Below are 23,421 nucleotides of genomic sequence, written 5' to 3' on the forward strand. Positions count from 1 at the left end.
CCGCCTCCTGCGCCGCCGCCCTGCCGGGGCGGAGGAAGCTCCCGGGAAAACGCGCCTTCGCCTTCCCAGACGTGCGATGGCAGGATCCCTCCTTCTGCGCCGTGTTAGATACGGATCTCACCTCCCTGGGACAAACGGTGATCGTTTTCAATTTTCAGCTGCCTAAAAAATTAGTTTCACAAGTGTCATGAGGGAAACGGTCACTGCTCAGAGGGAGCGTTTCCCCATGACAACATTACACAGAAACACGGAGATAAGACACGGGAATTCGGATTTGGGGTATAACGGGCACCATCCGTTTACCACTAGGTACGGGAATTCCGCCTGTCCGTGCTGAAGTAACAGAGCTTGTAATATCTGTAGTTGGAAAGAGTTCAGAGATTCCGATATAAAACCCCTGCTGCAGCTTGCTGCGGACAAGTGACCCAAGTCAGAAATCAAAGTACAAACGCCAGTGTATTTTCAAACGACTGAGGGTCAGTTTTACATAAATCACTCTGAAAACTTTGCAAGTAAAACAAATAAACTTCTGCAAACTATACTTACCATTTTTATATGGCAGTCTCTGAAAATCTGTAAAAAAAGCAATGCTAGTTCCAATGAGATCCAGTGTAGGCAGAAACATAACACCCTTACATCTACATTTTATAGGCTCGTTTCCTAACCGAAACGCCAGGATTCCTTCTAAGAGTAATATGGGTGGAAAGGCTCGCGTTTTGCCAGTGTCACCCCAATAGCATAAACCAGCCACGGGACCTGCCCTCTGATAGATGAGTAAGGAGGACATTTTACAAGTTCCATACTGGCCCAGACCAATAGCAACAGATTTTCTGGAGCAGAACAGGAGATTAAATGTAACTGATCTTCCAGAAATAATGGACTTGTTATAAAATGGGTACAGAAGTCTTTTCCAAACGTGAAATCAATTTGGACTGAGACACTGCAAAGTTGGTTGAGGAAAATGCTTAAGAACAACTCATTTCTGTACCAAATTTGGTGCTTATGATACAAACCAAGCGCTCTGTACTTAATAATCAAGCAGAAATTATTTTTTTACATTTTCTTGCCAAATTATTTGGCACTATCTTGACATGATCTTTATGATCTATAGTAAGAGGTTACTGCTTTCCTAAGGGTGCAAAATATTTTAAGTCAGAATTCAATATGGGTGATTTTAAAATCACTCCATTAGAGCTAGGATGCACCAACAGAAATTAAAATAAGCCAAGTAAATCCATGAACAGCAGATCTTACATAATATGTTTTTTCTGTAGCTTCTTTCTGTGGAGGTTTTATAATGTCTAAATCTCCAGCTGAGCTCATGTCAGAGCCCCCTCGCAGTGGAACTGTAGGAGGGTTTGTCTCTGGACAGAGTCTTTGCCCAGAAAGCAGTCTGTCTTAAACCCACAGCAAATATTTCAAGGCTGGAATTTTTCATTCTACTCACCTGGCACTGTTGTTGCTCTTCTGGGAGGCAGTGACATGGCTGAGCTCCTCATTTTTGCCATGGATATTTATGCTTTTATCATTGCTGCCATTAGAGAGTCATCAGTCCTCCGGGTTTCTCAGGAAGACCTCATGTTCCAGATCTGAAATGTTCATGCTCTAACATCACAGATTTAATGATGTACAATGTGAGTAAACAATCTTTTTGAAGAAAATGAATGTTGGAGTAATGATTTCTTCTGTCATGTAAGGGAGCTTTTACCATATAGGCAATTCAATCCTTATTCCATTAAAACGTAGCTTTGGGGTCAATGTTCTAGTCATGTTTTTTCCTCATATAGATGGGTAAATGCTTGAGCTGGGAAGGATAAAAAGAGGATGATCTTGTGTTTGTGTCTGCAGAACATTCATTTCTAACTTTGTACTAGAGAAGACATTATTGATCACTTCAGAAGGAAATGGAGAGACTCAACCTTAAAATACTAAATTGGGGGGGGGGGGGGGTGTTTGTCTTCACATTGGACGGAGATTTGAGCTTGGACTTTATTTTGGTTTTCATAGCAACTTTACAATGAGCCAAGTAGATTTCAGTTAACCTCTGCACTTAATTCTTCATTCATTAAAAAAAAATTGTATCCGTCAGAGTGAAACCAGTTAATGAACAAATGCTGCAAGCGTGCAGCGCAGACCCGCCCTGTTGCATCAGCACCCTGGAGAGGAGCCCAGCTCCAGAGGCTGTAAATTTTTTCCAGAAGTTGCAGTTCTGCCTGGTGCTACATGCTGAACTCTCGTAACTTGGCTGAAACGAAAGCCCCAGTGGTTTAGCTCTGTCAAACCTGCTTAGGTTCACTGCTGTGACAATTGCATTAGGCACTTGTGCAACAGCACACTGTAGACTTACCTGAAACCTGACTGATTTTTCTCCCCCTTTTCTTTTTTTTTAAGTGCTTTGCTGTTTTCATTTGTTGAACTATTTTCAGCATCTGAGTTAGCAATTTACTATAATACTATCTTTTCCTATGCAGTATGATTTTTTTTTTCCTGGGAATTGGGTTACAAAAACCATCTAAAAAAGGATTTATGCATAGTTTTTCTTAATAAAATAGGGTTGCTTTTTTTAGACAAGGTTTTAGTGGTTGTGGAATACTACCATTACTATATCAAAACATAACAAGTCACTCCCCAGTAAACACAGACTTTGGGCTAAAAGCAGAGATCAAACAGATCCCACGTGTCTGCATTGCTATTCTGGAATGTGATTTCTCTCCCAAGACTGACTTCAGAGGAGAGAATCCTAAAAAAGGATTGGTCACAGGAATAAATTACAATGTAGGTTTGCCAGAGTTAAGTCAAACATTTCAATTCTTGGCCATCAAAACTAGGAACAAAATGTAAAGTCAGGATCATAGTATAATAACTAAGAACATTCTCTAGGAAAAGTTGGAAATTTTTTTTCTGCTTTTAAATATCAGTTGAGTCAAACTTTTGGGGTATAAGTGTTAACATATATAACTGTGAGACAGGAATTTTCCATATTTTTGTGAAACCAGAATATTGCTGCCTCAGTTTCTCCTTTTATAGGGACCAGACTTCCATTGCTGTTGCTATCTGTCTAAAAATTTTCTGCAACCTTATTTTTTTGAGACATTTTGACAGAGTATGCTAAAATAATAGTGGGTTTATATGTAAACCACAGATATATTATCCACCAAACAGAAATAAATCAAATAACATTTTCTACCTTAAGCAAATTAAGCTGTTGAAAGTTTAAAGCTTCATTCAAAAATGACACATGGCTGCAGTAGCAATTACAGATAGTAGCTGAGTGACAATAAAATCAGGTTTGTGACATGTCTTTGTAAACGCTACGTGTAGGAAAACCACAGACACCAGGATACCAAAAGCTCTTTCCAGGTCTGTGAAATAGCATGATGTTTCTGCTGTCATCAACTGTTTGAAAACAATGTCTGTATTTCAACCTTTTTTTCCATCTGCCATGCAGAACTTTGGACTTTTCTTAACATTAAATGAAGTATCCTCTATCTTGCCAAAAAAAAAGGTCTCTCCTTAAATTTTTGAGGTATTATAAAGGCACTTGATTCTTTGGAGGACTCAGAGATTCCATTTCAAATTGATAACAAGATACCTCCTGTAGATAAAGATCTCGCATGTTCCTGTCTAGGGCTTAATTCAGAGTTGCTTCTGAGGGCTTAAGGATGGAAACCATTATCTTTAATTAAAGTTGTCTATTCCGGTCACCTGCAGTGTTTTCACACTGTATACAAAATACCATTTTTAGCTGGATATGCATTCCATTTATTTAAGCTTAAATTTTACACTCATGGGTTTCAGAGCATATTAGAAGCTCCAGGCTAGGTTCTGGCATTTTTAGTGACGCTGATGAGGACTGCACTGGCAGTAAGGAATGGTCTGTGATGACAGGTACAACGTGACGTCATTAGAAATGGCACAGAGACGCAGCTGTTAAATGGAGACACTTCTGGGGCCTGAAGGCACCAAGACTCCATTAGACACAGGAGAAAATCAAGCCCTGCTTGAAGCGGTCAGATGTTGAAGGTGGACACTGAGGAAGTGGGACATTGCAAAGGGTTCATCGGTGACACTGCAGCAGAGCGCATTTGCATCAGAGCACAGAGAAGATCCAGCAAGGCTCTGTGACGGAAAGCTGATCAAGTGGAACAGTATTTTATACGCAGTGCTTGGAACCCAAGAACATCCCCTTTGTTCACCATTTACCCAGCTGCTTTAGAATAAAGTGCAAACTTGTATTGACACAGATAATGACATCTTAAAGGATTTTACCCATAGAATGCAAGACAGAATTCTGCAGACTGGAGAGTATCCTACTTCAAATATGGTTAAATAACAGAGAACAGAGTATGTATTATGTTATATTTATAACAAGCCAGTACAAAGTCTGCAATTTTTTTACTCCAATGTTATAATTGTAATTCAATAGAAACAAGATCATAGTTATCAGTGACTGAAACAATTGTCAGAACATGTTTAATTAAAGGCTTAACTGTTCACCGAGTTCTATTTTTTGAGGTCAAGAAACTGGCAGGTAACGTGCCTTTTGAAAGCCAGCCTATGACAGTCATGATCTTCATCTGAAGACTGTTAAACACCATTCAGTGAAGCTTTAAATTTTGTGAAATGTTGTAAAAAGACTTAAAAGACTGGCTTATTGCAGACTCTGGAACACGTACTCGTGACTGTGGTACTCCTCTAGCTTCAGACAACCATTAGAAAGCAACGATAACGTCATGATTAAGTGTCAAGTGTCAGAAAGCATTTAGTTTTTCTTTAATAAGTTGGTTAAAAATACATCAGTCTTCTATTCCTAGGACATATGGAAGGCAGATGAATTTGGGGTCAGTCATTTGCCAGGAGCAACAGGCATTAACCAGAGAACAATAGTCTACAGGGAACATCCTCACGAAGGTATCACTTGTCATTTGAAGCCCTTTTTAAGGTGCTCTAAGGAAAGAATTCTGCAGCAAGCTGAGATATAGGGGACCTGACCTGAAGGAACTCTTATTGTGTTGAATGCCAAATTGGCCAGAAACAAAATCGTTCCCCAGCAAAGAAGGAATGTAAAATTTCCCAAGTCTGAGATCCATAGTCAGATTCAATAAACTTTTGCAGAATATTTTTCAATAAACAAGCAGAACAATAAACTGAATGGTATCTATTTCATAATGGTTACAAATAGGAACAATTTCACTTATTTTCCATTATATTTTGGATTACCATTACAGTTACTTAATTTTCCAAATAATATTCCAATGAAGATGCGGTTTAATCCACTTTTTATGCCATTTCATCTTTAGGCTCTTCTACTGTGGGACTGAGTAGAAGGGTGTAGGGAAAACACCAGGAAGAATTATGTATAAAACTAAGGAAATAACTGGCATAAATTTGGGATTAATGAAAAATCTATCCCCTTTATTTTATAGTATGTTTTGACTGTGTTCAGCAAGTAAGAAACAAATAGTTAATCTGGTGCTGAAACTAATAGGTATGCCTCCATAGACTACAGGTGAGGGCATCACAAGAACAGCCAACAGCTCTGCCAACTGGCATGGAGACATATTCTTTACATGAGAATGTATTTTATTTTTTAAAAAGTAGGGAAGTTTCCTGGCATTACATCTGAGAACAGAGGCTTGAGAATGAGACCTTTTCCTCCAATACAGCCTAAAGGTCAAGAGCCAGATGAGCCACACACACAAGTACTGTGACTAAATGTCAATTTTGGATATCTAGGTTTAGTTTGGATTTGTTTAAACGAAGCTAGCAAGTAGGGGGTTTTGTAGATTTTGTAACTGGCACAAATGTTAATCCTGCACCTTTTTTTTTTTTTCCCCCTCTCTATTTTCAAACACAAACAACAGAAATGAGCAGTGGGCCATTGCACAGAGCTGCTCTGGCAGCTCAGAGACTGAGTTCTGCTGTAGTGAACGAGGTCAAAACCTCAGATCCTCCTGGAAGCTTGGAGGGGGGGCCTGCCATAATGGGCTAGAGAGACAAAGCTGGTGGTAGACAAGCAAGAGTCTTCAACTTGCTCATCCCTAAAACACTGAATGGACCAAACTGCTGCAAGCTCAGGTCTGAAGGAGCTTTAGACTTACCTGGAGCCTTGCAAATCAGGGCTCTCGAAACCAAGTAAAACTAATTATCGAGAGAGACAGAAATGTTGGGCTTGTAGGTGCTACTTGAATGCTAGTGATAACACAGCAGGAAAAGACATACTGATGTACAATACTGATGCAGACTCCAGGCTAACGTTCCCCGGGTATAAACTGGATGAGCAGCTGAAGTTTATACAAACCTGCCAGTTCATAAAAGCTATGAAATTCCAGGAATTAAAATTCTGATAATGACTAATGTTTATTAAATCACTGGGGCTAAATAGAAAACCCAAACAATTTATTTCCGTCACCATCTCAACTGCCTGACTTAAGAGAATCAGGGTGTAAAAAATAAAATTACAAAAACACATTCTCCTATTCTTGCACAGGAACATCTAACTACAGTAGAAATAGCACTGTAGTTACTTTTAGAGATAGAGCGAGCTGGAAATGCATGGTCTACAATAATGAAAATATGATTAGTAAGATCCCTTCTTGCTGGCACGTAAAACTCTATATTCTGTACGCTCACCCACAACCTCACCACTGACGATGAAAATAACTTTAATGCTTGGTCACTGCAAAGGTGGTGCACAAATAGTTACAGTTTCACAGATGCCTACATCAATATTTGGCAAGAATATAAACCCTCTCTTTAGCTGCACTCTAGCCAACCTGTTAGTGCTTATAGTCAAGATTATACAGCATTCAGGCAAACAAAAGTGCAGAATTCCTTAGGGAGAAAATCTAAATATACCTCCTGTAGGCAAGGCCCGCAGCCTTTGAAAGCCTGGCCTACAGTGGTGTAGGCCTGAGTTATGTCCAACGTGTAAACTGAAGTAACATGAAGTAATCCAGAGCTTGCAAAGAATGACACAACAGTAAAAAGCACACCCTGACACGTGAATTGTATTACATTCAATTTATTTTACGTTCTGTATGACAGGGGTAAAATTTTAATTAAAGTATTTTGAGATTAATTGCTACAAAATCACAGTTTCTCTTGGGTGGTTTCCTCAAGCTCCCTTGTTTCCTTGCTCATATCTTCCAGTTAATAATATCTCTGTTAGTTGTTCTTCCTAGCTCAGTGAAAACAGCCTATTGCTTTTTCAATCAATTCTTTTTCCTAGACCACTTTATGTATTAAAAAATAACAACCATCCCCAAACAAAACCAAAAAACCCCACTTTTTTTTTTAATGGACAGGTTTATATAGAACACTATAACTAAGAAAAATGAGAAACTATAATTCTAAAATAATTTCTGAGGTGCCTGATCCTGCAGTCCTTCAGTTTAACTATTGCAAAAAGAAAAGGAGAAAAAAGTTTCAGCATCTGATCCTTGGTTATTTTTGCTTTCTCATGAACAGTACAATACTTTCCAATTCCTTAACTGGGCTGAGGGTTAATCATCACCCCAATGCTCATAGGAAATGTTTATGTTGTTTTTTTCCCCAGGCTTTGTTATTGAAAGAGGAGCTAAAGTGTCCTCCATTCCTTTCTCCCTGATCCCTGTCCCAATCCCTCTCTTTTCTGAGGAAATTCTGTTTTCCTCAATTGAAGGATAACTGTTCTTAGTGATGTGCACACACACCCTCCCCGGGTTTCCGATTTCTGACTGTATATCCAGGACAAGATATTGAAGTAAAATAGGTACTTGCTCCAGAAATAACCATTCTTTAATTGAAAGATTTTGTTAACTTTGTTTCTGATGGAAAATTTGATCTTCAACCGGCTTGCTAAAATATTTGCTAAGACCCAACCCATGTTATTGTTCTCAAAGAACAGTTCACAGATGAAACTACAACAACCTAGTTTTAGTGTCTGGGACATTCAGTTCTTTCAGGAACATGGTTTGTCTGTAAAAATAATGTTTTGTGAACACTGTAATGAGGCTCCCATTCTGACCTGGGACAGTTTATGAAAACTCACTGAAGAGCCAAATAAGGGTAGCAAGTAATTTCACATGGGTAAATAAAGTACTGAAGCAAACGTGGGGAGGGTAACACCTTTTTTCTTACAGAAGAAACAGTCTCTTTCTTATAACCAGAATCTACAGTCCACGTTTCCACCATAATGAATGGGCAACTATTGACTTAGGGCTTCAGAAAAACCAAATGGGCAAAAAATAGTTTCAGTATAGTCAGCTCTATTTTCAGAGAGCTACCAAACGTCTTATTAAGCAGTCCCTAACCCCGGAGCAGCACGGTGTGCCCTCCTCTTAGCCTGTGCCGCCGAGGCTGCCTTACCTCTGTTCCACAGGGGACACAGACATTCCTTAGACGTTCCCTCTGGAAGAAGCGGGTTCTCCTTCAGCACCAGCAGCTGCAGGAATTACCCAGCTGTGCAAAAGCATTATTTTCAGCACATTGAGCTCACAGTTACCACACTGGAATGTGAAACCACAGATTAAATAACAAAGCATTTGAGGGAAATCTACTACAAAAAGATAAAGGAATTGTCTGTTGATAAATACAGTTTGCTTTTTAGGCTTATATGCATGTGCAAGTACACCAAATGGCACAGGAATTTAACCAAGCAGGGAGCAACAGACACAATAGACAAGAAGTGCCACATTCTATCAGCATGGACTCAGTATTGTTTTGCCCTGCAAACTGCTGCACAAAATCACAAGCCAAGCCCTCAAAATTGCAAGTCTGCCTTTAAAACTAGGTAATTCGAAACTGAAATGGTGAATTCCTATTACTTATCTTCTGGGTTTTGAGGCTTTAGAGTTGATATTCAAAGGCTTCCCTCCCATGCTGTCACAGCTTTAGGTTTACTTACTGCTTCCAAGAGAAGTCGGGATTCCTGCGTGACTCAGAGGTAGAACTCCAAGAGTCACAGCAAATTTCATTCAGTTCGATTGAACTCACAGACTTTAGCAACATAGTTTATTCATTAGTAAGGCAAATCATTTAATCTTTCTCTTCATGCATGAATTAGCAGGACGTAACTAACTAGTTTTACAGACTGATAAGCATGAAGTGCAACACTTCAGACTGAAACCGAAAAGCTAAGCAACTTGCTTAAAGTTCAAGTAGAGTCCAAGAAAGCCTCAATAAACCAGTTTCTGGCTTCTTGCTCTCCACTCACACCACCTCCTTTTAATACGTGTACTTTCACGAGTCTTTTCACAGTTTCCCAGAATAATTTATACACTTACCCTTAAGCAATCTAGACTCACATGAAACACAGAACAACTTCCTGCCACTCCATGGTATGTGTGTGATAGGTGTATGATACATCCAGATACGTATCAGTGTATGAGCCTGGCCTAGCACCCACAGAACTTGGCCTTCGTGGCCCAAACCCAGTGGCTGTCAGCTGCCTCTCCCCTCCACAGACTGGATGTTCAACACACAGGCAGGAAGCCCCTTAGTCTGGTCCGTTCCCACCCAGCCGGGACTTTGTGGGAAGGAGCTGGTGGGCAGACGAACGACCAGGAGCAAATCCCGGGGACAGCACATGCCATGCCTGTGCTGTGGTTCTGCAGCTTTGAGAAGCTCGATGTTTGCAGAAACAGTATTAGCCACTTGGTATTCTGAGAGAGGAACGGAAAAGTCAAGGACGTGCTACAGAGAGTGAAGGGGCACCGGGAAAGCGCTGACTCAGCTCTCGTCACCGGCAGTGCCCGCTGTCCCACGGTGGGACAGCCGACAGCCACCCAGCACCCGGGGCCGCTCTGCCCGCGGCGCGGAGCAGGAACTGCTCGTGGCTCCCTGTGCCCCGGCACCTGCCCTGAGAAGCCCGCACCAGAGATCCTCCCAGCCCCGCTGCTGGCTCCAGGGGGGCCTGCTTGGGAGTGGGGGACAAAGGGGTTCCTTGGTGCCGCTACCCGAGAACCATCATGGCTTTTGTGACTAAACCAAAATCCCTCTGATGAGAACAAGAAATGTCACACAAGACGAGTATCTGTCACGGTACTTATCCCGCAGTGCTGGGGGGGGATGTGAGCCAGCCCCAACAACAGCCTCTGTCCCTGCATTACCCCTGCTCAGGGACAGCGTGTTTATGGGGGACACTGGACAGGATGACATGTGCCTGATGCTGAAGCTGTTCTGCCTTTTAGACTGGAGAGTTTGTACAAGATTAAATCTTGAAAACTAGTTGTGCTTCTTGGATTCTTACAATCTTTTACTCCAAAATGAATGAGACGGCTTGTAGGGTACGCTGCCTGGTTTGGTCCCACGTGAGCATTCCCAAAGAGGGGAACTTGGGTCGCCACTCAGCCGAGGCAAGGGGAGGGACCGCTGACACACAGGTCTGACCTCTGCCTTGCAGCCGCTCGCTGCAGCCTGTGCCCGCCTGGCCACACGCGCTGGGTGGAAGTGGGTGTAGAAACAGGCGGCGCTCAGCGTTACACAGGAGACATCCATCCCGGAGAGGAGACAGGGCTTGTGATGTTTTATTTGCCAGGCTCTAATCCTGCAACTCGCCCATTTGAACAAAATACAAATCAATCACAGGATGTCATACACGTGTCTCAGGAAGAAACATTTGCTATTAAGAGGACAGAGAGGTGACACGTCCAGTCGCCCACAGTTTTCTTTATTACCCCACGTGCCCCAGCGCTCCTGTCGATAATCACCCCCCGGACCACTGACGAAAATGACATTTGTTGTCCACTTGCACAGCATGGAGGGAAGTTGTTCCCTAGCTGAGACGAGGGTACTTCCTCCCCTTCAAGGAACTTTCAGAACGTTCCTCCCGCGGCTTTTAGCTGGAACCGGCTTCCAAGGATGAGGGAAGGAGGCAGGCGAGCTCGGCGTCCCCGCGTTGGCCAGCGGTAAGGACCGGCAGCGTGAACCGTCCTGGCACTGCCACGTCCACCAGAAGGCAGGAAAAGGCCCACAGGTGCAAATCACCTCAAGTGGTGACTGCCGAAGCACAGAAGGTGCTTAACTCTTCCTGGTTTCAATTTCTTCAGAGAAACAGTGGTAAACTCACTTGGTGACAAACATTGGTGACTAAGCCACGTGCCGGCACTAGAGCTGCCTCTCCCTCAGGCAGAGTCTGCAGTGGAACAGTTTCCCCACACGCTCCACCGGGGAGGTGTGAGGCTGCACCACGCGCCCGCTGCAGGCACCCGGGAAGGGCCAGTGGAGAAGAACAGGAGAGAAAGGCACAGACATCAAACCATTCCTGAAGTAGTTTTCTGCTCAGAAAAGCACCTGGTCATCTTGTGGATAAATACTTTCCTCACTTTTAAAAACAAAAAATATGAATATTTTTCCAGTTCTATAAAGAACATTCTCATTAGTAACAAAACTATTAAATATCCTACACACACACTACTATGCTAGAGGGTAGAATCCTCTGGCCATAATTCTCTGGTGCTGTAACTTCTACCTTGTACCCTTTACCATGAGGTGGGGAATCACCGTGGGTGCAGAATTTGACCCCTATGTCCTCACAACACCCTTGCCAGGTAGATCGGTACCAAGCCACCTTCTAAAGGAAAGGAAGCTGAGGCAAAAAGAGGTGAACTGACTCGTGTGAGGCTGCCCAGCAAGTCTGGCAGCAAAACTCGGGCCATGCCCCCAGATCCCTCCACTGTCACACACCCAACTCAAACTCCAGGGCTGAAGCACCCACCTGTCACTGGCCAAATACACCCAGTCCAACACCATCCTCCTGCAGACTACTTCTGCTTCAGAAATCACAGAAACAGGTGCTACAAAACTCTTCTCTCACAGGACCTGAACTCCAAAGTACCCATGACAACTCCCATTGCTGTCAGACAGCACAACCCCTGATATCTGGGTCCCTGAATTTTTATAAGAGCTTCAGTCAGAGCCTTTCTCATGCCTTCTTTCCACTCTGAAATTCCAGAGTTAATTAACAAGGCTTATCGGGCTAACCCTGGACTTTTCACAACAGCCATGAAGTCCTGTAGGTCACTGGTCATTTCCAGTCTGGCACTAACAAAACACTGGTTGGCAGGTGAAATGGCATCCCGTGGCAGAGAGACGGAAAGGCCCCTGGCCCTGCCACTGCCACAGCACAGGCAACTCAAAGCCAGGCTTAACTCATCAGCTGAATCATGACCAGCATGGAACTGTGTTATCTAACCCTCAATAAAGGTGTCTAGATGGAGTGAGATTTGGGGGTGAGAACACGGCAATGGAAAACGTGTTGGATGTTGACTTGGAAGGATTCCGCTGCATGGTTAAGGCCCAACTGAAACACAACGTACCGTACCATACCCCTTCCTTTGCTGGACAAGTGACAGCAGGGATTTCTCCACACTGCTGCTAAGTTGTGGCCGTAAGTAACAGTTAATGAGTTTTCAGCCGCTGCCCGGGTGCAGTGCTCAATGCTCATGATTTACAAGTACAAACCAGTGATACAATCGTTCAAACCATTTGATACAACAGCCCACCCTCTCTTTATTTAAAGTTCGATAAATGCTGTCGCGACCCTGATTGGAGGTACAATGGATCACCTGGTCACACTTATGATCCAGACAAATGATCCTTAGGGTTGTGTAACTAAAGAGCACATTTGCTTCCAGCACGACTGGAATAAATTTGAGTTGGTTCATGCCTGGCCTGATGTGTGACTCCCAGACGGCAGGAGACGCCTGACACTGGATCTGAAGTGGTGGTGACTCTGCACAGGGCTTCGGGCAACAGGCAGCAGTATTTAGGGTCCTTTCCTTGTTCAATATGTGAATTCTTCGCTGCTCACTGGTTTGCTGTGCTGTTTGCCCAGGCTGGGAACGTGTCCAGCTCAAACATAGGTCTTCCCCACGTGTTGATGGCCAGTGTGACACAGAAGACTCCAATGATGTTCATCACTATTCCAGATCTAACCTGCGAGGACAAAAGTCCAAACCAACAACAATAACCAAACACCAGCACAGCGAAGGGCAGCGAGGCCTGTTTGTATACGCACAAGAAAGGAACGTGGTCAAATAAATCACAGAAATAGCCACTGTACCCACTGCCCTGTGGAAATACCAGGGAACACACCATGCAAAGCCTTTGAACACTTTGGTATGTGACTAGTCCCGAAGCTTCAAGGCATGTACAAGTTGCTCATTAGTTAAAGAACAGCTCCCGCCCGCCTGCTTCAAGGCTGCAGTTAGAAAACCAATGATGTTTGGGTTTTTGGCACAGGACCGGGCGCTGCGTGGTCTGGCAGGCAATCAGAGGAGAAGAGCCTAGGGCAACTGATTGTTACCTTCTGCTTTCAGCTGTGGGGGAAACAAGGCTTCGGCTGCACTCGCCAAAGCCCCAGGAGACTGGAAAGCACTGACCGCATTTTAACCCTTCAGTCATTAAGAGATTTACAACTCCTCAGTTTGTAAGTCCAATCGGGCTGGGCTGCATGTCTGCAGACACCTGTGGAATGGGACTGCTGCTCCAGGGATCAAACCTTCCCTGCAGCACTAACACTGCACGCGAGAGGGGCATAAGGTGGTAGTGACAGCCCGTAAGAGCTTCCGGGTACTTTGGAAACACTTGGCTAAGAAAAGTAAATTCTCACCACATTTCAGGATAAAGGCAATGGAGAGCTTCAGATAAGAGACCAGGAAAGGATCATCTTACCATATCCAAAACACGGATGTGGCCGTAGGAGAACACGATCGCGTTCGGCGGTGTTGCAACAGGTAACATGAAGGCAAAGGAAGCGCTGAGAGTGCCGGGCAGCATAACATACAAGGGGTGGATCCTGACAGATGCAGCCTGTGATGAAACAGAGAGAAGGTGGCACTGCAGGTGTGCCAAAAGAAAAGCATAAAGGACATTTCTCAGTCCACTGGGGCACACGGGCTCCTCTCGTTTCCTGGTATTATTGCACCAGAGCAGTTCACAAGCATTTCATTCTGAAATCCACACGTGCTTAAAGCTGACTTTGCCTCCTTTCCTTTCCCACAATACTTAAAACCAGTGTTGATTCCTTCTTGTTGTTTGCTTTACTCTATGGTATAATTTGGAGTTCTGGTCAAATTTATCCAACTATCTTTTCTTTGACCTCAGACCACACTTCTGCCAGGATAACACAGGGATGGGATTATAATGACTAGGTATGTGGAGTAACACTGTTAGACGTTACATAAACTCTGAGGCACTCAGAACTTCAGTGCCAATTTAAGTCACTAATAGCTCAGCACCCTTGATTGAGATAATTTTACTTTGATGAAATGATCTAGAATTTTCCAAATTAATGAACAAAGTAACCTGTTTTTTCCTTTTTGCTACAATTTCATTTCTGCTCAGAAAAGGCAGCAAAACTTACCAGGTTGTCCTCGATAAATTTTTTAATTGTTCTGGCTTCTGATGGAAAATGACACATTTCAAATAATCAGGACTACTACTTTCTGTATTCTAGCCTAAAACCATGAAGATGAAGGAACCTTTCAAAGGGATTAATGGATTTTGGTTTGGTTTGGTTTTTTTGGGTGTGCATTTTTCCAGTTCCGAGTTGGTGGTTCAGATACAAAGTGACCAGAAGTAACTGGTATTTGTTGATCTGTATTTAGAAAGTGCCCCAGTTCACTTTCTGCAGGGCCAAGGGACACACCTGGCAGGACTGAACTGGCTTCCCCTGCAGCGAGGGAGCCGTGGGACAGGCGTCCTCAGCCAGCGCCTCCCCTCAGGAGGTGGGTTCTCCGGCTCCGGGGCATCGGGAGGGCGGATGGGAGAGCGTTCGCATTACCCCTTCCCATCCACGTGTGACACTATAAACTTGGCAGCGAACACCACCTAAATCACTGTCCGTCACGGCCCACTGTCAGGGGATGGTTTCATTGCTGCCTTTCAGATGAGCACCGGAGCAACGTTCAAGACAATAAACTCAGTATTGCTCTGCCTCTGGAGACTGTTGCCTTAATTCTGCTCCCCAGCTGCCAGGACAGCAGGTCGGCAGGACCCTTACCATGGATGAGAAGACAGGGAGGAAGAGGGTGGCTGTGGCAACATTGCTGGTGCATTCGGTGAAGACTGCGATAATAAGTGAAAGTACCGTTGCAATGGCCCATGGTGGGATAGATCCTAGTGGAGTCATTTGATGACCCAGCCAAGCTGAGAGCCCAGAGTTCTGATAAGGAAAAAAAAGTGTTTTTCAGTGAGGCTGAGAACCCCTAGCTCATGAAGAGGGAACTCATGTTATGTGTAACACTGCTGCCAAATAATGCTAAATGACTCTTGAACGATATAAACACCATCCGGGAAAGTACAACAATCTGTCACAAAACACAAAAACTAATAGAGTCATACTTTCCTGATTTCTCCAGAACACAAATACTTGCTTACAATTCAGTTACAAAATTATGGCATTTGCTAAACAGAGACAATTATTGCTGAGATGATTGCGAATACCATTCAGAAGTTTCTGGCACGTTTCCCTAAGGTTCTGAAGATGCTGATGCCGTATGAACACTCTATTGTAGGAACATAGGCAGTGATTGACTCAAAGCAGCTTACAAAACCTGTGGCTTGATGGCTTCTAGTGCTCTGGAGCTTTAATAATGGATGTGTGATCTATGTAGATGAATGTAAGGCCCTAGAGCTTTAATTTGCCCCGTGGTTTAAAACTACCTAGCCACAAAACTTAGATCTGAATGTGAATTTCCCAAAGCATGGCACTGTTGATAGCTAAGGCTTGTTTTGATTTAGATGCACCTTAGCAGTGATGAAGGAAACAATATGATTCACCTCAAGGTTCTTTCCTGTTTGGGGAATCCAGCTGCTTTTTCTGTGAATTTCTGAACCTGGAATCAGACCATGAGCTTTGCCTGGCAACAGCCACTGGCAAGAAGCTCAAGAAACCCCAGTGTACACAATTTTGGAAGATAACTACCCACAATGATTTTCTCCCTGACCACTTCAGTAGTGGTTTGGTTTAAATCTGAAGATATATATCCTTTAAATAAACCTCAAATGGTTCTGAAAATCTTACAAGCGTTATCTATGCTTCTATTTTTCTAGCTAGGGCTGGGATGAGGATGATAACAGAAATAAGAAAGGCTGCTTTTCTGGTCTGTCCAGTCAGTGAAGATCCCAAACTATTCAGCAGCCTCTAAGACATAAGATAAATGGTAGAAACTTGGTCAGAGTCCACAAGATCCTGAAAAAGAGGCCCAAATATTCACCTCTCCTCCCAAGTTTTGCTAATTTGGATTTGCCTCCAGACCTGAACATCTCTACTGGGTTTGGCTTTGGGTGCATGCCCAGTAATACAGGACTAGATAACAAACCAGGGAAGTTCGCCTTTGAGTCAGAGAAAAACAGATGTCAGGACATACTGCACTTGCATCAGCCAAAGCAAAACCTCCTCCCAGCAGCAGCACAATGCTCCAGGGCATCTTCCTCTGAACCACATTCCAGTCTAGCAGCGGGGCTGATAAAAATGGCTTTTTTATATCTGAAGTGAGAAATGAAAAGCAGAACATGTTTTAGGAGAGGGAAGACATTTTGTCTCCTGTTCTATAAGATACTAAGGAAAGACCCAACAGGCAGATGCACGTTACTGAGGAACCTGCACAGGGAAAGGGTAATACCCGTCAGCAGGACCGTGCCCAGCCCTGCCCAGGAGGTGAGGGAGGTGAGCTACCCTGGAGAACTGCATGCAAATCCAGGATATGTTTCTGCCGTGTTAGCTGGAGCTGGCTGTTTCAGTGTTACAATTCCTCTCTTAAGTACCTTCTTCAGTCTGTTCAGGGTCAGACATGCTTGGATTCCAGCCTATGAATTTGGGTTTATTAGCCGGAAGGATAAACAGTAGCAGGGCAATAAACACAGCAGGAGCAGAATCAGTGATATACCTAAAGAAGAAAAGAGGATATAGCTTAGACAACTTTCTCCCAGAAGATGGCTGCCTTCCAGCACTGCAGTCACTGCTCTTTGTCATCCTGTTTGGGGATTGTTCATTAGCAGAATGGGTCATTAGTTCATGACTGAGGTCTCTCAGACCTGCCACAACACAGACACCGTAATAAAAGAAACTAGCTACAATACACATTAATAACCCGAGTGACAGATGACAAGGGCTCCCGGGAGCAGCGTTCCTTCTCTGTGGTGAAGCCAAGATTCAACAGCTGTATCTCAAAGAAAGACCTGTAAAGAAATGGCCTGAATGAGAATCCCATTACGCATTTTATGTTCTTAACGTGCCACAGACATCATGCAAAGAGCCGCTCAAAGCACCAAATCCCAGGAAGTTCTAAGCTACTGTTCAGAGGTGGCATTGCCAAATACTCAAATGACAGCACAACTGATTGCAGCTCATACAAACAAAACACTAACGTGTACATCAGTGTGACTGAGACCAGCATTACAGCATTTTCTCTTCCTTTAGGAGGTTCAGCTAGCTCCAGTCTCCAGCCTCCACTGCGATACAGACGGTGCTTTCACACACAAGCGATAGGATCAAGCCCAGCAAACACATGAATTCAGATAAGGCTGGAACAAATGACCCCACATTCAAAATGGAATGGAAGAACCCCACAGCCAAGAGGGTACAGGGTGAAAAAAACCCTAAAAACTTACTTTTCTCCTTCTGGGAAGAGCCTGGCAGCCCAGCCTTTTACAAAGCCTGGGTGTCTGGAAAACCACAAGAGAACCAGCAAAACAAACATGAGGAGGACATTGAATTCAGCATAAGAGATAGGGCCTAATTTCTTCATTTCTGCCTTCAGCACGTTGTACGCAGCTTTTTCTTTAGCAGTTCTCTCTGTCCCACAGCCCCAGCTTTTTTTAAAGCTTTAAGAAAAAGGGAGAAGAAAATGTGGTAAGTATTAACATACTAGAAGGATTTAACATGCTTGCCACTCTGAAGCTGTCACTCCTGGGGACAGACACAGACTACAGCAGAGGCCAGGAACAAAGAAATGACAACAGTGTCAGTATTTCATGGGGACATGCCAGTTCTCACAGAAGAATGGGGTCTATGAATGGTTGTAAGTTTCTGTCCAATTTGGAGCAACCTGGGATGAAAAACTGCGTTTTGAATCAAGGGTAGCAAAACAGATATGCCTGCTCTCCTAGGGTTAAAATTCACAGGTATGAAACTGAAAAATAAAAAGGCAATTTTGCCTGAACATTAAGAATGTATAAAGCTTTTGCCTTAGTGCAACTTGCATGAACACGGAAGGTTTCCAGGCCTCAAAAGTTGCTGTGAAATGGAACAAAATTACTAACTTGACAATGCATTTGTTTTATCCAGATTTCTCATAAGCTGATCTGCAGCAGCTCAGGAGTTTACACAATATCATAGTTAAATACTCACTTGAGTCCCATGAAGGAGCACTGCAACCAAAGCCAAGCTAGTACCAACATCAGAATCATGTTTGGGAATGCAAACCCAAACCAGGAAGCAAAATTCACTATATCATTATTGTTGGGGTATAACCTGAAAAGAAACGAAAAATGCTTTCTGTATGAATGTCCAAACATTTAGTAACCTACTCTCCCTTTAATATGTGCTAGTGACAATTACACACGTAAACCTAGGAAAGTGATTACAAGTAATCACAGGCAACATGCATAGCCTAACTGAAGTCAAGAGGAAGGCACCCAGGATTTCAGAGCAGAACTTAAATGATCCTCAGCTCCTGTGCTTTAATGCATATAGAAGCTCATGTTGAGATTTTAGGTCTCAGTCAGATGAGTGCTGCTGAGAGATCTCCTCCACATTCCAGGTGCCTCTCACTTCCAACATGCCCGCTCGTTTACCCCAATTTCTTCCTCCCCATTCATTCTAATAAGAGAGGAAGAATTGTCTTTCTTGAAATTAATAGCTGGCTGCACTTCTGCTCACTTCAGTAGAAGACAAAGTTGTTAGCTGGCTCAAAAGAATGAAGCCAGTGTTTTAAGAACAGCAATTTTTGTTCTTCCCTGTGTCCACTAATAATGACTGGAGGAAAAATACCAATAGCAAACTTCCAGCTGGGTGTTAACACCGACAGGCAGGGTGGCAGCTGAGGCTGAAGTACTCCCAACAGAAGAAAGCAATGTTGAGGGACTCTTGGGGAGTCTGTAAAATTTCCACTGTAGATAAAGTTGCATTTAAATCAATTCCCAAACTCAGTTTAGCAAAGACAGTATTTTGTGGATAACTCATTTCCTTTACAACAGTATCTGTACAGTTCCCACAGCCACAGCATGGAGGAATATTACAAGGCAAGGCTAAGCTATTTTTAGCTCTCTTCGGTGTGCTTATGAGAAGTTAATCAGACATTCTTCTGATGCTCTTCACTGCAGTCCCCCTGCTGAAAAAGAGGAGGCAGAAGAACCAGTGTCTCATGATCAACCAGCTGACTGCTGATTACCAGCAAGTATTTCCAAGTTTCTCAGGAGACCTACAATACCAGCACACAGCTGCCTAAAAGAGGCTGAAGCAGAAAAATGAGGCCCATCACTTCATACACACTCCTCACTCTCAGTTCATTAACTGGTTATTGCTTATAGTTTGCAACTGAAACTGTCACCTAAGACTAGTCAGCTGGTAACAGAAGCAGTAAGGTAGTGTAAGTAAGAGAAACAGCAAGAATGACTTACTGATTCATCTGGCCTTTCAACACCATGTTTGGTCCCGTCCCAGTGAGCGTTGCAGTTCCTCCAATGCTGGCAGCATAGCACACACAAAGTGTCATTCCCTTACACACACGCTTCCTCATTTTCTTTTCCTCAGAAGATCTGGGGTCATCAGGGACTTGTCCATTGCTTATGACTAGACACAAAGAACATCACTTGTCTCAAGTAAGGGTAAGGAGGCAGAGAGTTCAGGACAGGGTCTGCAGGCACAGTGCTTCCTGTTTCTGTATGCCATGTATTTTAATTCAAAAAAACCACAGATATGTCCCTAAATACTCTGGACTTGTGTTCATGAGGACCTGAAGTGAGAGGTTGTCAGTCTGGGTCTACATGATCCAAGGATGCTGTTGTCCATCTCGGTGCCACAGTTTCTCAGCAGTAATTTCCTGTTTCACAGAGAGGTTTACCACCGGCCAGATACTGTATGTAGTCACTGGAACTATTCCAATACCACAGCAAGAGCCCAACTGGCTCTAACAGCTGTGAATATGGGCAGAAAGGACCCCACCAAAACCCAAATTCTTGCCTGGCATAACTATTAAGATCAATACGTTATGTCAGTTTAATTCAACTGTGAAATTTTGCTGCTGTGCCCATTGTTCTCTGAGGTTAACAGTCTAATATTGAAGTCTGACTGGACTAATGGAGCAGGACAATTAATTTATGGCAATTACAACCAACTCAACAATACCAAAGGGTATTTTTTGCACACATTTACTACCTTCACTACACGTTAAAATAAATTAGCCAGCAAAGCCAAGCAGATCCTTCTAAGTGGACAGAAAATGGGCAAAATTATTATTACTGGTCTTAATGGTTTTGGGATTCAAGAATCATCAACATTAAAAAGAGCATTTGCAAATACGAAAACTTATCTTTAATACAACTGTTTGTTGTCACTCTGTAACCAAGTGGCATCCTTGTGGGCTGCACATCTTATGTAAACAGGGTGCCTGAGCTTTGCACAATCATAGTGCACTCTCCTTCACAAGAGAGGTAAGGAATGAGGTGACGGAAAGCAGAGATCACGTATCTCAACTGTGTATCCAAACAAATAGCAGCAACATTGGGCACACTAAAACACCCTTCTGCTACACTGTGTCCCCGTGGACACGTCAGCCAGCAGAGCAGAGCAGTGAAATCAGAGGGACTGAGTCTGTGCGCATGGTTCAAACCAAGTGAAACCTACTGCAGAACCACAGCACTGACAGAAGGACCTTGTGGAGTCAAGCACGGGGATAAGGTCACACCTTAAAGTGTTCCACGGAGTGGTTTGTCTGCTGTGAGTCAAAAGACACCAGCTCCTCTTTCAACGTAGCTTTTAAAGCATTCCTCTTTCTTCTCCCCACCTCCACATGCAGTCTGATCAATAAAGAGATATTTATTACCCCAGAACCAAAACAGGTTGCATTTGCACAAAATTTTTCAAACATTCCTACATGGCTTAGAAGCCGAATCCCCACTGATAATCTCAAGATTTAGAAAGTGGGATGCTGGGGGGTTGGATGATATTTCCCACAGGATATGCTTTTGACTTCCCTGAGCAGGCAGTTAAGTCTAGGGAAATGATGGGAGGATGATCCCAGCCTGAAGGAAAGAACCTAACAATCTGCATGGGATCTAGCACTAAGCATAACAAAGTGACAGCCACGAAAATTGGATGGCATTTTGTAAAATGACATGCATTTAGGGATTTTCAGTCAGGTTACCATCCTCTTTCTGTGGAAAAGAGAACTCGTGCAGTAGGTTCAGCAGAGCCAACTCACTGCTGCGTAGGCCCTCACCATGCACTGAGGAGGGATCTGATGCATTCTTCTCCTCCAGCTCAATCACTGTGTTCGTTTGCCCAGTTGCTTGTTCCATCATGGTCACATCATACTCTGTGTTGTCCATTTGATCCAGGACAGCCTGGACAATGGGAACCATCATGGCAGTGGTGGCTGTGTTACTTATCCACATGGACAGGAAGGCAGTGACTATCATAAATCCCAGCATGAGGCTGAAAAAAGAGAAACAGGCAGAGGAGAGGAGAAAGGAGGACTAGACTTCGTATTCACTGCGATTTAGAAAGCAGAGCCCAGACAGGGCTGCGTGTAGCGTCCAGTAATACAAAGAAGAGCCACATTCCCTTCTAGGACAGCTCTGTCACCTCACTGAAGAAATCCCTGAAAGCCACTTGGCTCCTTAGTCTGCTCATGATTAAATCTGTCATCATTCTGTCCCCAGTGGCAAGCATCTAGGATTTAGCCAGATGCTGTTTTGGCTAGCCACCTCTGGAAACTCTCTGTAAGTGCAGGTACAGAGGTTCTTTAAGGTTCCCTTCTCTACTGACTGTTAAACGCCATCCCTAGGCCTCCGCTAAACTGACAGAGGCAAGGAAGAAGCAATGTAATACTCTTACAGTGCAGGCTTCACACCAAGAATCAGTAGGACCCTCAGCGCAATCCTTTTGTGAAGATTCCACTGTTCAACAGAAATTGCAACAATCAGCCCTCCAACAAAGAGCATGGTTGTGTCATTTAGGTACTGCAAGCACACCTGAAAAAGAGAGAAGGTAGGTCAGGGGCCCAAACTCAAGCCTCTTGAGAGCTTTGCTAGTAGTTTGTCTTCATCCTCTCAGAGCGACTCACTGCACCAGGCCCCACTCCAGCACTCGCGTGTCTCCAGCTGTCTCCAGTTTCCTGAACCCTCATGCCCTTGTAAGTGCTGCACTGTCTAGTGCAGGGGCTCTTTGTGCATGATGAACCTTCTTTTTGGATCACCAGGAGTTAGTAAAATACAAAATGATAGCAGGTTCCTAAAACATTGTTAGGGGCTCAAAGTATTGTGTAAGTCTGAGCTCCAAAACAGGTTCCTCAGCACCTTTAGCAACCACACATGCCCTTGCCAGCATGCGGGCCAGCAGTGAACCTGCGCTGCAGTGCCCATTCACGGGCCTCTCTCCCTTCAAACAGCCAGAGGGAGCCTGGGCGGGCACATGGGGTACTTGCTGGTGTCTACCCTGTCAGCAGCCTGTCCCATGTGCTCTGGAATCTCCCAGAGGACACGTCGGCACTGGTCTCCCATGGGATGGGCTATGAACACACCAGCTGCTGGCACCGGTGGCATCCACATCCAGAAACAGCAGTTCCCCTCTGCCACCCCAAGCCGACACCCTCAACATTGTGGGCAAACGCATACTGAGTTCAGCATCCTCCCCTACAGGAACTCCGAGCACTGCTCAGCACGTTCCACAACGGCAGCACAGGAGAGAGCTCTCCTGTCAGACTTGTTTGCTAAACACGGACAGGGATCAGACCAATGGATATCCCTGCCTCAGATCTGGACTGAGCAAGTTTCTTACTGATTTAGAGCTCTGAACTCCAAGCAGAGGGAAAAATACCACAGGCATGAGGGAAGTAACAGCCAGTGGGATGACTTCAGTGCACCAGTACACCGCCATGATGATGATGATATAGGCACATCTGGCCTCCTGCAACATAATGGAAGACACGTTTAAGCATGGAAAACTTTCTTAAAGACACATTGGTAGCTACCCATCAGTAGCTCTTATAAGGGGCCCAAATGCTCCACTGTCTGTCGCTTAACAAGTTGTGCTGAAATAGGTAGCAGAGACATGAGGATTTAAACTTGTACTTTTAAACCTTGTTCTGAAGCCACTTGCATAAAAAGATCTTTTTGACTACAGTGTTTGTTCTAATGCACCCCCCCAAAACGTAGGGTGTGAGAAGGACAAACCTTCCACAAGTAGGTAAGTACACAGTTTGCAGCGTGCAA

The 23,421-nt window shown here is 43.9% G+C and overlaps 1 protein-coding gene across 2 annotated transcripts; it reads right to left on the reverse strand.

Annotated features, from left to right (window-relative positions):
- Positions 1-10,814: 10,814 nt before the first annotated feature.
- Positions 10,815-23,213, reverse strand: SLC13A5 (solute carrier family 13 member 5). 2 transcript variants are annotated; one of them, XM_026861539.1, is made up of 11 exons: positions 22,988-23,207; positions 22,046-22,182; positions 21,429-21,643; positions 19,609-19,780; positions 18,338-18,460; positions 17,599-17,811; positions 16,753-16,874; positions 16,356-16,474; positions 14,987-15,148; positions 13,657-13,794; positions 10,815-12,918 (listed from the first exon to the last, which is right to left on the reverse strand). In XM_026861539.1, the coding sequence occupies exons 1-11, from the start codon at positions 23,123-23,125 to the stop codon at positions 12,790-12,792; spliced, it is 1,668 nt and encodes a 555-aa protein (XP_026717340.1). In that variant the 5' UTR covers positions 23,126-23,207; the 3' UTR covers positions 10,815-12,789. The 2 variants fall into 2 exon arrangements, with proteins under 2 accessions (XP_026717340.1, XP_026717341.1); XM_026861540.1 differs by lacking the exon at positions 16,356-16,474 and having other exon boundaries at positions 12,805-12,918; positions 22,988-23,213.
- Positions 23,214-23,421: the final 208 nt, after the last annotated feature.

This window comes from Athene cunicularia, assembly GCF_003259725.1.
Source record: "Athene cunicularia isolate RWA chromosome 19 unlocalized genomic scaffold, athCun1 chr19_part1, whole genome shotgun sequence".
Classification (NCBI taxonomy): domain Eukaryota; kingdom Metazoa; phylum Chordata; class Aves; order Strigiformes; family Strigidae; genus Athene; species Athene cunicularia.

Excerpts from the sequence above, each read along its gene's own strand:
- SLC13A5 (XM_026861539.1), bottom strand. The coding sequence starts at position 23,125 with ATGTTGCAGGAGGCCAGATGTGCCTATATCATCATCATCATGGCGGTG. Across the intron at positions 16,875-17,598 it reads CTCTTCCCAGAAGGAGAAAA|GTATATCACTGATTCTGCTC; the intron begins GTAAGTTTTTAG and ends TTTCTTCTTTAG. Across the intron at positions 12,919-13,656 it reads ACATCCGTGTTTTGGATATG|GTTAGATCTGGAATAGTGAT; the intron begins GTAAGATGATCC and ends TTGTCCTCGCAG.